At 40.8% G+C, this 13,251-nt stretch overlaps 1 protein-coding gene across 2 annotated transcripts in view; it reads left to right on the top strand.

Moving 5' to 3' along the window:
* Nucleotides 1-12,903, top strand: part of AKTIP (AKT interacting protein) — a 63,451-nt gene extending 50,548 nt beyond the window's left edge. The window contains exons 7-10 of one of the 2 annotated variants that reach the window (XM_029608556.1): nt 10,081-10,179; nt 10,318-10,425; nt 10,976-11,035; nt 11,858-12,903. In XM_029608556.1, coding sequence (XP_029464416.1) covers nt 10,081-10,179; nt 10,318-10,425; nt 10,976-11,035; nt 11,858-11,990 — 400 coding nt within the window. In that variant the 3' untranslated portion in view covers nt 11,991-12,903. Of the gene's footprint in view, nt 1-10,080; nt 10,180-10,317; nt 10,426-10,975; nt 11,037-11,857 lie in introns of both variants that reach the window. The other variant, XM_029608557.1, reaches the window with a different exon arrangement.
* Nucleotides 12,904-13,251: the final 348 nt, after the last annotated feature.

Below are 13,251 nucleotides of genomic sequence, written 5' to 3'. Positions count from 1 at the left end.
CCAGGTTTGCGGACCTGCTACAGCTGGTGATCGATGGGCCAATCAGGCTGGGGCACCTCCCCCAGCTCCTACATCAGGGCCCGGTATTTTTCGAGCAGGCAGAACTCTTCTGATTTGCGGCCTGGCTTTTGAGAGGCGCCGCCTCCGGCGTCGGGGCTACCCGGAGGCGGTAGTATCCACACTATTGCGGGCACGACAGACATCGACATCGGCGGCCTATGTTCGAGTCTGGAAGGTGTTCGAGCTGTGGTGTACCAGCCAGGCCACGAGACCCGCTAAGGCTTCTGTACCTCAGATCCTTCAGTTTCTACAGGCGGGGGTGGAAAAAGGGCTCGCCTATAATTCACTACGGGTTCAGGTGGCCGCCCTTGGTTCACTGTTGAGCGATGGGGGCTCTCTTCTACAGTATCCTGACATTGCTCGTTTTCTCAAGGGTGGCAAGCATATGCGTCCTCCGTTACGGAACCCTTGTCCCTCCTGGAGTCTTAACCTTGTGCTTCGCTCCCTGTCGGGACCACCATTTGAGCCGCTGCGCAGCGCAACGATAAAGGATCTCACTCTCAAGACTGTATTTCTTGTGGCCATCTGTTCCGCTCGACGCATCTCGGAGCTGCAGGCTCTGTCGTGTAGAGAGCCCTATCTCCGTTTCTCCGACTCTGGAGTTTCGCTTCGCACCGTTCCCTCCTTCCTTCCGAAGGTGGTTTCTGCATTCCATGTGAACCAGACGGTGGAGTTGCCATCCTTCTCTTCCTCAGAGCCGAAGTCTCTCCGTCTCTTGAATGTCAAGCGCACTCTGCGCCTCTATCTGGAGGCTACAAATGAGTTCCGGACCTCTGACCATCTCTTCGTACTCTGGGCCGGTCCTAAGAAGGGGTCTCAGGCCTCGAAGACTACCATTGCCAGATGGCTGAAGGCCGGCATTGCTGCTTCCTACATTGGGGCGGGTCGGACTCCCCCACCCGGAATCGTAGCGCATTCTACACGTTCTCAGGCGGCACCTCGCCTCTTCGGTCTCTGGACACTTTGGCGAGCAGGTTCTCCGAGCAGGCCTCGCAGGACCCCACCCGATTTAGGGAAGCTTGGGTACATCCCACTGTCTGGACTGATCCAGGTACGTACAGGGAAAAGAAAATTATTACTTACCTGCTAATTTTCGTTCCTGTAGTACCATGGATCAGTCCAGACGCCCACCGCGTTTGGGTTCTTGATCCTGCTCAGCTCTGCGCTGCTTCTTGCTCGCAGTGTTCTGTGTCTTCACAGTCGTTTCTTTTTGCTGTTTTTCACAGCTCCCTACAAGTTGGTAGGATGTTTGCAGTTACTTGTTGCGGTTACAATTGTTTTCATTATCTGTTTCCACAAACTTGATCCTTCGGGGGTTTCTACTCTGGCTTGATATACTCGATACTGAACTCCTGCAGAGGGGGTAGTAGTATATATGGATACGCCCCCTCAAAGCTTGTGCTGACTCCATCTGCTGGATTGGGGACATAACCCACTGTCTGGACTGATCCATGGTACTACAGGAACGAAAATTAGCAGGTAAGTAATTTTCTTATCCTGTTCAGTGATCTGCTCTGGTATCTGAAAGGAAAACGGAGGTGGTGTTTTGGAAGGAAGAAAAGATCCTCCTGTCAGTTGCACTTGGCAAGCATCTACCAGTGCATTTCCTTTTGCTATGAACGAATCTTTGGAACATCAGCACATTTCACAACTAACTGTTTGGGAAGAAATAAAGCTATTAACAGTCATTTCTAAGACTTTCCTGAAGTTAAAAACTCTACTTTTCCAAATAGCTCCAGAACAATGAATAACCCCAAAAACATTGTGAATCTGTATAAATAGTGGCTACAAGCTCTTTCACCAAAGTACATGCTAGAGTTAATCCTACCGATTTAATTTGAGCGGAACTGTTTTCTGTAGAAACTGGTGCACTTTCAATACTACAATTTCAATTTCATTAAAATTAAGTTTCAATTTTCTTTTGAAAAACAGATAATTTCTAATTTTAACAGATCACAAAAGACTTTATGAAGAAATGTATGAATCAAAAAAAAAAGTTGTCTTCATTCCTGTTCCTCAAAACAAGTTTTACATGGTTAATAAGCATGCACTGTATCGGGGTTCCTTTTCTTTTCTTCTCTGCAACAAGGGATGACTTCCTAAAGGTGGGACTATTTTCTGTTCAGCCTTATAGAACTAAAAGCATATTTCTAAACAATTGAAAATAAAGAAGACAGTTTTCCTAATACATGAATAGTTCAACTATCATTTGAAAGCAGAGAGATAAATTTAAAGAAATCTTCAGAAAGCTAATAGACAACATGGAATGGATTATAAATATTTGCCAAACAGGAGTATGATGATCCTGCACAGAAGCCTTCTTTTTTTCCCTTGTTCTGAGAACTTGAAGAAAAAATATACTCAAGTTCACATATAACCTTTCTATGCAAGGTCATTGGATAATCTATTCATTTTATACTTCAGTGTTTATATGACTGAATATGTATTCTGGTAGTGAATGTGTTCATTTAATTGTTCAAAGATAATTTCCTCTTAATTCAGAATCAAGGAAGAATTTAAGATACATATATTTTCTGATAAACCCAACGAAAGAAATTAAGTCCCAGATTCACAGGAAATTCAAGGTCAGAATAAGCAACAAGGAATCTCATCCAATTAGTTCAACACATGGAGTCCCACAAGGGTCATCGCTCTCCCCTACACTTTTCAACATTTATCTCCTTCCCCTCTGCCAACTCCTCTCAAATCTAAAGGTAACTCACTTTATCTACACGGACGACATCCAGATTCTTATTCCAGTTACCGAATCTTTCAAAAACCCTAGTCTTCTGGAACAGCTATCTACAGTCCATCATCCGCCTATTATCCAGCCTCAACTTAGTTCTCAACACTTCTTCTAAAACTGAACTCTTGGTCATCTCGCAGAACGACAATAATCTGGCCTTCAGCAACCCACTTGCTCCACATTCGACCTCCATCACCCATTTGAGGGACCTCTGAGTCACTCTCTAACAGGCTGAATCTAAAAACATTTATCAACAATATAACAAAGGAAGGCTTTTTACAAACTGCAAATCCTAAAAAAGCTTAAACCCCTCCTGCACCTATATGACTTCCGCTCGGTTCTTCAAGCCATCATATTCTCTAAAATTGACTACTGCAATTCCCTCCTACTCGGCCTTCCCGCTTCCACTACAAAACCCTTACAGATGTTACAGAACTCTACTGCAAGAATCCTGACTAATACCAAAAGAAGAGAACATATATCCCCTGTTCTTAAAAATTTACACTGGCTCCCAATCAAATTCAGAATCATTCACAAAGCTCTAATGCTGATCCACAAGTCCATCCACATGCAAACCTCACTTGACTTAAGCTTTCCTCTTCGACATCACATGTCCGTCAGACCTATTAGATCAGCAAAGGTTCACTCTATGCACCCCCTGCTTTGTCCTCTCCACAGCAGGGCCCACACAATGGAATGCTCTACCACCTGATCTGCACCAAGAAACTTGCCAAAAGACATTCAAGAAAAAGCTTAAGACATGGCTCTTCAGGCAAGCGTTTCCCTGAAGAACTGAAGTATGCCATCAGACTCGTTACACCTCACAACATCATTTAATAGTTATTGGTTTTGCTGTTACTTTATTTTGTTGCTATTCATTCTCTTCCTCTGCCCCTGGTTTGACTCTGCTGTTATCTCTCCTGGTTAGAATCTCCCTGTTTTTTTTGTACTTCCAACTTTAGTTATATAAACCGCAATATGATTTTATGAGCATCTATATATAAAAGCTTATAAATAAATTCATCAAAATGCTATAAATATCGTGGAAATAGTGCCCATGATTAAAAAAAAAAAAAAAAAAAGGAGGAGGAGGGGTGTGGTTAGGGTAACTTTCCTGGTACTGCATTGCATATGTAGTTTTCTGCAATACGTTACATTTATCGCACCTGTGTTATCTTCACATTACAAGCTGAGACATCCATCACACACTGCATTACTGATCAAAAAGGTTTTTATCACAATTGGCAGTTCGGGCTACTGGTTAGACTCTATAGAGGCTCACATAAGTTCACTATTCTTACCACTGTAAGAGGGGGCATTAGTAACTCTGGCTGCTGTTTTACATGCACAGTTATAGATACAAACAGCACAGTTGCCATCAGTGAATAATTTTGTGATTTGGAGTGATGAAAGTTGAAAGGAGTAGATTTGTACAATGTACACCCCCTAGATTCCATTACTATCAAATTACTAAATACAATACCCAATTTAATTGCCAAGCCCCTTAGCTGGCATTAACCTTTCCTTAAATGACTGTTCTTTTCCAGATAGGCTTCACTATGGCACATTTAAGGATATCTTGAAAAAAGCTCAAACTAACCCTGATCCATCTAATTTCAGACCTATCTCTAACCTACCATGCCTTTCCAAAATCTTAGAAATAGTCAAACAGCTTACTGAACATTTAGAAACATAACATACTCTATCCCTTGCAGTTCGGATTCTGAAAATTTTATAGCACAGAAACTCTCCTGGTCTCTCTCCAAAACATTGTCCTGAGAGTCAGATAATCCTATGTACTACATATTACATCATCTCATTGTAAAACCCATCCACTCATCAAACCCTCCAACTTATACATACACATACATCCATATACTCATTAAAACAATACAATCACTGTACTCAACACAAATATTATATAATGTATTATAATATCCTACTAATATATTAACCCTACAAGATCCCTTGTTTCACCCTCGAAAGAGCTTCTTCAGGGGTGAATATTTTTATAGTCACTCAACACTTGTTTGAAGTTCACAACTGATCATTATAAATAGAGGGAACTCTGAAGAACAATTCACAGCATAAATTCTTCAAAACAATTCTTCACTAGAATGTGAAAAACATGTCCAATAAATCAGTGTATCCAGTTCTTTCCCAATGTAATATTGTATCCTCCAAATAATTACTCATTCAAAATATTTCATAACACATGAGCTAAGCCATGTAAATACTTCACATTTAGGTATGAAACTGCTTTAAAAAAAATTATATCACAATCACTTCCCACAAGTTGGCAGTTGTCTAGGGAGAAAAGCTCAGACATGTTTGCTCAAATAACATGGACCACTGCATTCTGTTTTTATCAACTGGACCTGAACAGCCTACCATGTTGACACTTTCTACTTTTACAAGAGGCTATGCTTTCAGAGATGCCTTTCCTGATCTTTTCAAAGGTGCCAGCTTCTGCCTTTTCCGGTTCAACAGCAGCTTCCATTAAGACCTTGTCAATGTGAGTGCCATGAGCCTAAGACAGTACAACAGGCCCAATCAAAGTCTAGGCCTATATTTTGATCCGTCTGAACCATCAATCACTCTTCAGTGGGGGGAAATATCCATGCATTCCAGGAGGAGTTGTGCCAGATAACAAAGGTTATCTGGCACAACTCCTCCTGGAATGATTGTGAAGTTTGGATACTATTTGCATTTCTACCAGCTATCATCTGGTATCCAATCCAGATCAGTCTTACATGATGCAGCTCCATCTGGAAGTGAAATCTCCTCTTCAGCAATGAGCAATAGAACCAGTACCTATGTCCCAACATGGACAGTGTTTCTCCTGCCAGTATTTTCTCATTCCCAAAAAGACAAGAGAATTGAGACCTATTCTGGATTCAAGAGAACTGAACAAACATCTACTCTGAGAAATTCAAGATGAATTCCCTTGGTCCAAATTCTTCCTTACATCCACAAGAGAGAGGATGTGCAAGCTAGATCTGAAAGAGTAATATGCTCACATTCCCATTTATCCTATCCACTGGCATTATCTTTGCTTCAAGGTGAATTCTTCCCATTATCACAACAGTACTTTCCTTTAGCCTCTCAGCAGCTTGGAGGTTTCACAAAATACCTCACGGTGGTAGCTGCACACCTGAAGCACCAGGGACTAAATGTCTTCCTGCATCTGAATGATTGGCTAGTCACTGCCAGCTCCCAGGAGGAAATGTTGCTTTCTCTATTCAAGACAGTTGAGCTTCTACAGAAGCTGAGGGTTTAGTGAATTTCAAGAAGTTGAACCTTGTGACTCAGAAAACTAAGTTTATCAGAGTATGGATAGACTGGACAGGAGAGAGCTTTCTACCTTCAGAATGAGCAAACATTGATCGCTCATTCACAAGCTTCTGACCTTGCAGTGCTAGACAGCCAGAATAATTCTTAGATCACGTTAGCCATTCATGTGGTTCCACTAACCCACCAACCTCTTAGTCTATGCTCTTAGTGGGACCAGCTAACTCAACCCTTGCTAACCATGGTTTAAGCATCCAGGAACATGAAGCAGGACTTAAGCTGGTGGTCAAATCCCCCACATACTTCAAGAGGGAGCTCTGCTTCGTGCTCTGCCCCATCAAGTAACCTTGCTGATGGAAGCATCTACAAAAGGATGGGGCACATATACAGGATCTCTTCAAACCCAAGGCACTTCATCTCTCAATGAAAATGACTTTGCTCTCAGATCCAACAGATTTATCGGAATCGGACACTCTGACAATATTCACGCATCTTCCCCAAGGGAAGGACATTTTGATTGGCAAAGTTGCTACGCTTTATATCAAACAGGGAGGTACAGGGTAATGAACTGTCTCCCAGGAAGTGCTAAAGATTTGGCACTGGGCAAGTGGACATCAAGCTGCCTTCAGACCACCTACCTTCCTGGGACCTCCAACACTGACAGATTTGACTCAGCAGATTCTTTAGCCTGCACGAATAGTTTCTACAGCAATCAATAGCTGATACCCCATTTGGTTTGAGGTCTACTGATAGTCAATCTGTTTGCATCAAACAGAGCAAAGCTGGAGAAATTTTGTTGTATTTTATCCAGCTCCGATAGGGGACTCACTAGACCACCTGCGCAGGAATTCCTGCACATGCTGCTTAGAGCTCAAACTTCCGCTAGCTAGGAAATTCTGCTGCCTGAAGCAGCTGCCTTACCCCAGCTATCAAAAGCGCATAAAAATAAAAAATCTAACACCAGAAGACAAAAACCCCCTCTAACCTACCCCAAAACCTTGCCCCCCATGCCATAGCGCCTTTAGCAATCCATAGCCCCTCAAGTGGAACTACAATCTGGACACAAGAGATGGATTCACCCGGAGACAAATCTCCCAAGCCCAGCAAAGAATCCCAACCTAAACCCACAGCACTTCCTACTGAAAACTCATCCTCCCCCTCCACAGTACAGCATAAGCATATAAATTGGTGCATAAAACACAAACTAGGACCAATGAACAAATCAGGCATGTACCTAAAAGACAGTCTAGAGCTGCAAGACAAAATGTTTGGAGACAACGTTAAGTCAAATGTTCAAGCAAGCTGCCAGTGGGGTAACCCGTAAATCAGAATAGCAAAACTGCTATTCTGGACTTTTCCTTTTACAAATTTAGTATTGAAGCTCAATGAACCAGTTGAGCTTGATTACCTATCTGCTACTGAAAGTCCTCTTGCATGTCGGAATATCTGACCCAGACTGCGAAAGTGAAGAGATCCCCCAACTAACCTGGGTCTGAAACCACTGAGACCAAGTGAAACAAGGCAATCTGTCAACACTTCTTGTCTGAAGCCATAAGAGACCAGCAAAATTTCCCTGCTCCAATCAATCAAAATAAATACTGATCTAAGTGAAAGAGTACCAATATAGCAAAGAACCATGCCCAATTGAGACCAGTTGGAGGACAATCTCACTGATTTTCAAGCTAAGTCACACTCTCGCCATATTGTCAGGACAGCAGGAGTTAATGTCCATTAAGCCTCCACTGCAAGCGTCTCCTTAAATTCTCTCAGCCAGCTCTTTGAGTTTTATATTGTCCAAAAGAACCTACCTGCCGTTATCCGGTACTTTTAACTTTGTGGGAAATATCACGACACATCTGACATTTTAGCTTTTGGAGTTCCAGCTCAATATTTTGGAAGGTCCATTGCTTGCCTTGCAGATCAGCCGAGAAGTCCTGGAAGATCTTAAGTCAGGTGCTGTGCTTCTCTAGCCGAACTCATAAGTCTCTTATTGTTGAAGTTTTAGAATGACCCCCCATTCAGAGGCTGGAGCTAGTGTGCAATGCATTCTGTTTTACTTGCACCCTTAAGGCAGGAAAGCTGTCAAATCTTAGGTGGCCAGTTTTGAGAAGAATGTCACAGGGTCACTGCTCTCCAACTTCTCGGGCACCTCCAAGATCCAAAGGTTGCATCTGTGATTTATTTTCAAGATCATGTTTCTCCAAAAAAAAAAAAAAAGGATCCATTGTTCTGTCCAGCTTTTCAACATTGCTTCTTTGTGCAATTGCTGTCATTTCCAAGTCAGTTATTTTTCAATTCATGCCCTTCCAATCATGTAGCATAATCATACAGATTTCACTTTTCCCACTATCACCCTCAAATGTGTGTCCAGCTTTTTAGTGATCTTATATTGAAATGCTTTCATTTGAACTCCTTTTTAACTTTCCATTGTATGCAAATTTCTCATGCATATTCATTGTGAATAACCTGACATGTTAGGTGTGCCCTGAAGACTGGATTGAGAAGCACTGATCTAAAATCCCACAAATGTATTTTCTCTAATTCCTGTTACTTAGATCTCTGAAGTCCCCCTTTTTAGTTCTGCAATGATTTTGACCTGTAGCAGTATCCCAGTATCTTCCAGGAAAATCCCAACACATCCACTTGTTCTGAAATAGAAATAACTTTCCTTACAACACAATACCCCTAATTGTTTTTTAGTTGCACCATGACTGTCAGTAGTCCCTATATGGATTTTACCTGCTTTCATGATCATAGAAAGGGATTCATTTTCTGTGGTGAGAGTCCTGTCGCTCTTTCGACACCTTGTGGCATTGGAAAAGTTTCTTCAGTTTTGCCTTTTTTACCACTGGCCATGACCGTGATCTCTTGGGATAAGTATTTGGAAGATTGAGGAACAAGCCAGAAATCTGTAAACCTGCAAGGGAACTTGAAGTGTTACCTTTCCCATATGTGGCAGCAAAGTCTCTAGCAACTTCTTGGAAGTCTGCATTAATACTTTCTTCATATGATTGATAGGAGCCCTTTGGACTGAGCTGATCATGGGGGGTTTTACAAGGCACTTCACTAATGTGTTATTTAAAAGCAGGATACTGCAAGAACTGCAGTTAGTGTTTTTCCTCAATATCAGTTCCGCTTGTTAAAATGTATGCATGATCTACTGCTTTACCATTTTATCCACACTCGTATGTATAGTGAAAAACCTTTACCCATGCAAAGCAACAGGATATACTCATAAAAGTAAAATGCTCGGCACTTATGCAGTGTATGTGCACATGTGGCTCTTTGTTCAGGCACTATGTGCAGACACTGAGTTACCAGCACCTTTTTCTTCAGACTGCTTGATTTGCCCTGTGGTCCCTCCAAAAACAAAAGGATGCTTTATTTTCATGGGGGGGAAACACCCTTTAAAGTGTTATGCTCCTAAAAATGGCCATTTATGTCCTAAAAAGCTTTGCTGATGCAGTGGTACCATTATTTCAGTGTAGACCTGTTCTCTGGTTTGATCCCCTAAGAGCATCTTCGTAGGGATGCTAACATTGTAAATGGTTTATTTGTAGTAATTTTGCTTGTAGTGTGAATCTGATATGCCATGGAATTTTTATGATACTAGAAAATTGGAAGACTTGATTTTATTCAGGAAAGCTCTGGATTTAGGTGGTGACAAACTTTGGCTGTTCGGCTACATTGGCATCCTGGAGTACATCAAACCCAAATCTGCAGGTTGTGCACCTGCATATCATTTGGGGTTTTTTTTTCATGAGCTCTCCAGCTGAAAATGAGCAACACTGAGGAATAAGATATTGAAACATCCTTTGCAAATCCATACATGTGTTGGAGCATGAATATTTGATTATTAAGCAGGCTTACTTGATAGTTTGATTATAATTTTCCAGTGGCTGACCCCACAGATTGCTGAATATTCTATAAAAAGATAAGTAAAATTGGCCTATATACTTATATTTTTCTCTTCCTATGTTTAGGCGAAACCATAATCACATATGGCAAGTATTAATGTATGCTCGACGAGTCTTCTACAAGATCGATACAACCAGTCCCTTGAACCCAGAAGCTGCTGTGCTGTAAGCCTGCTTTATTTTTCTTTTGTGTATTTTGTACTGCATAGTAACCTAACACCTATATGATATTTCCTTAATGACAAAGAATTGAAATAGTAAGGGCTCTAAAGCCTTAATTCCTGGTCTTGCTTTTAATCCTAGATATGAAAAGGATATTCAGCTGTTTAAAAGCAAAGTAGTGGACAGTGTCAGACTATGCAACAGTCACTTATTCGATCAGCCTAAAATCGATGATCCCTATGCAATTAGGTAAGTGTTCTGGTTGACATTAACTGTAGCTAGGCTTTCCACTTATGTACTCATGGAACCCAAACTAAAAAAAAAAAGACACACACAGACACGTACGTGGTGGATACTGAGGTGCTGCCCAGGTTATCGTACAGTAACTACTTCAGTGTTTGGAAATGCATGTTTTTTAATTTTTTATATTCAACCTTAGCTTGTGAAAGACAATCTAGTTTCTACAGTTGAATAAGATTTATTTATTTAGTGATTTTTTTTTATATACCGTGGCACGTTAAAAACATCACCTCTGTTTACAACAAACAATAAAACAGCAACAAATACAACAGATACATTGCCTCATGAATCAGCAGCTCTTGACAAAGAATATGTAGTAAATGTGCTAGAAGGTTAAAGGTCTTGTACGGGTGCAGTGCCTTTTTGTTCCTTTGAGTTAGTATATTCAGTTAGTCTTTGAATGTTGATGTGTAGTTTTTAAAAGCACTCTGGGGGTGGATTTCCCTCCGTTATGCTTAGAAGCCCAGCTCCCAATTTAATTTAGGCTTTGTTTCTCTAGTTTTTCTCCATGGAATCCAGCTGTGCATGAAGAAGCAAGAGAGAAGATGTTGAATCAAAAAGTATGTACAAGGTTGAGGATCTAGTAAAACTATACAATAGAACCAAGGGTTTTCTGTCTGTTTTTAAAGATTCTTGGTGGTTTAGTAATTTTTTCAGAATATAAAGTACATGGGCATCTTGAGATTTAACTTTGATCTGAACAATGTTCAAAATGGGGCAGCCTGGTGGGTGGGGGATTAACATTGCATGGTGCACAGCTTTTGGTTCTGTTCACCCTGCTAAATGGGGAGTTTTTTTTTTTCAGCTCTCTGCACCTTGTGTTTTGGGAAGCACAGATTTATATGTAGTAGCCTGATAGTGGAAGTGGAATACAACTTGTTGAAAGCTGGATGGGAATTTCAACATTTTAAAACTGACAAAGTGAAAACGGAAATGTGAATGGAGTAAGAACTTAAGAGTGAGAGCAAGGGGACCATGCTGTCGTGGGCCAGAGCAGACATTATCCTAAATGAGGATTTGGCTGTTGTGTGTATCTACTGAACATTTGTATTTAAGTGTTTGAATATGGCTGTATGGTAGGCAGCTCTGGTCCTAGAAGGACACAAACGGGTCTGGTTTTCAGGACCTCCACAATGAATATGCATGAGGTATATTTGTACATAATGAAGGCAGTGCATGCAAATATACCTCATGCATATTCATTGTGGAGGCCCTGAAAACCAGACTTGGATGTGGCACTCCGGGACAGACATTGCTTATCCCTGGACCAACAAATGTATATTTTTTTGGGTTTATTAACTTTTTTTTTAGATATCAAACATCTCATTAAACTGGTCTTGTGAGGTGATTTTTGATGGTTTCTATGTATGTTTGTGTTTAGAAAAAATCTGAGGATCAGCACAGCAAAGGTCTTCATGTGTCTGGGCTCTCCTGGGTGGAGCCAGGCTCCGTGCAGCCTTTCAGTAAAGATGAGAAGCCCCTGCAGACCTAGCTTCAAGCACTGCTGCACATAAACACTTTCTGATCGATTTTTTTAAAAGTGGCGCACAGGGGAAATGAACTACAAGAAACTTTCCTCCTTGACTTATGGACTTGTACGGATAATTATGGCAGTGACTGTACAAAATGAATAATGTAAACTGACTCTAGGTTCTTTGCCCCTTTTTTTTTTTTTATTCCTGCTGGTCAAATATGCATTAACAGATTAAGAAATCTGAATTTTTTGGGAGCGTGTCTTGGCTTATGGAGCAGCCCTCGCTGTCAGGAATAGACAGAGAATTCTGGTCTTAAAGCAGAGAAATCTGACTACAGGGTCTTCTAAAATGAAAATTCCCTGTTCCTGAGACCTGGAGCTCTCTGTTTTCCAGATGCTACAGCACTTCTATGCTGAAGTTTTCCTAGTGGTTATTTCAGTATTTGGAAATGCTTGAGGGTTTTAAGGGACTATGTATCTTTAATTTTCATATGGGGATAGCATGGCCTCATCTTAAACCTAACAGGCAAGGAGATTGACTAGGGGCAGATAAACAGGGCTATAATTTCCTTGTAAGTTATGTGTTTACATTATATATAGCAAAGTTCAGCAGTATTTAATGATTTTAAATGCATTGGTTAATATGTAAATATGTTTAGTTACAAATTTGTAAATAGCTTGTCCTATAATTGTTTAGCACTTTCCAGAAAGGTGTCAGAGGACTGATCTGTAAATGAATTTGTCACTGAAACGCACATGTCTGACCAGGGGAGAGCAGTGTGATTATTTTGAGTTTTACTGACAAAATGCAGGTAACACTAACTTGTTTTAATAAAGTTTCATACTTGCTTTTTGATGACATTATGGGGAAAAATCTGGATTTGCAGTGTTTTTGGTTTTGGTTTTTTATTTTATTAGTGACATGTTAAAGATAATAAAATTTTAAACTGATCTTTGGTGGTTTCTCATTCTAAACTTAAGTTTTTATTTAAAAAAAAAAAATTCAGTTCATGCAGGGTTAACTTCCTGTTTGCAAGTATCTTAAATGGCAGTGGGTCTTTAGTTTTTTCCAGGTTGCTCTACTCTCTGTAGAGGAGCAGGGTGCATCGACCATGCATGGGACATCTAGTAGCAACAGAGTAGTTAGTAGATAGCTCAGAGTCTAGAAGGCTTTTCATAGGCATGGGTAGGACTTCCTAGTCAGGTGGAGTTCCCTTTGCTCCTTTTTATGGCTGTGACCAACATTGGATGCATTTTATGTAGCTTCATTTTGGTTTCCTTTTCTTAACTCAGCTGCCTTA

This window comes from Rhinatrema bivittatum, chromosome 7 (genome assembly GCF_901001135.1).
Source record: "Rhinatrema bivittatum chromosome 7, aRhiBiv1.1, whole genome shotgun sequence".
In the NCBI taxonomy this organism is placed as follows: domain Eukaryota; kingdom Metazoa; phylum Chordata; class Amphibia; order Gymnophiona; family Rhinatrematidae; genus Rhinatrema; species Rhinatrema bivittatum.
The sequence above is the reverse complement of the archived record's forward strand: the minus strand, read 5'-3'. Positions and strand labels throughout refer to the sequence as shown.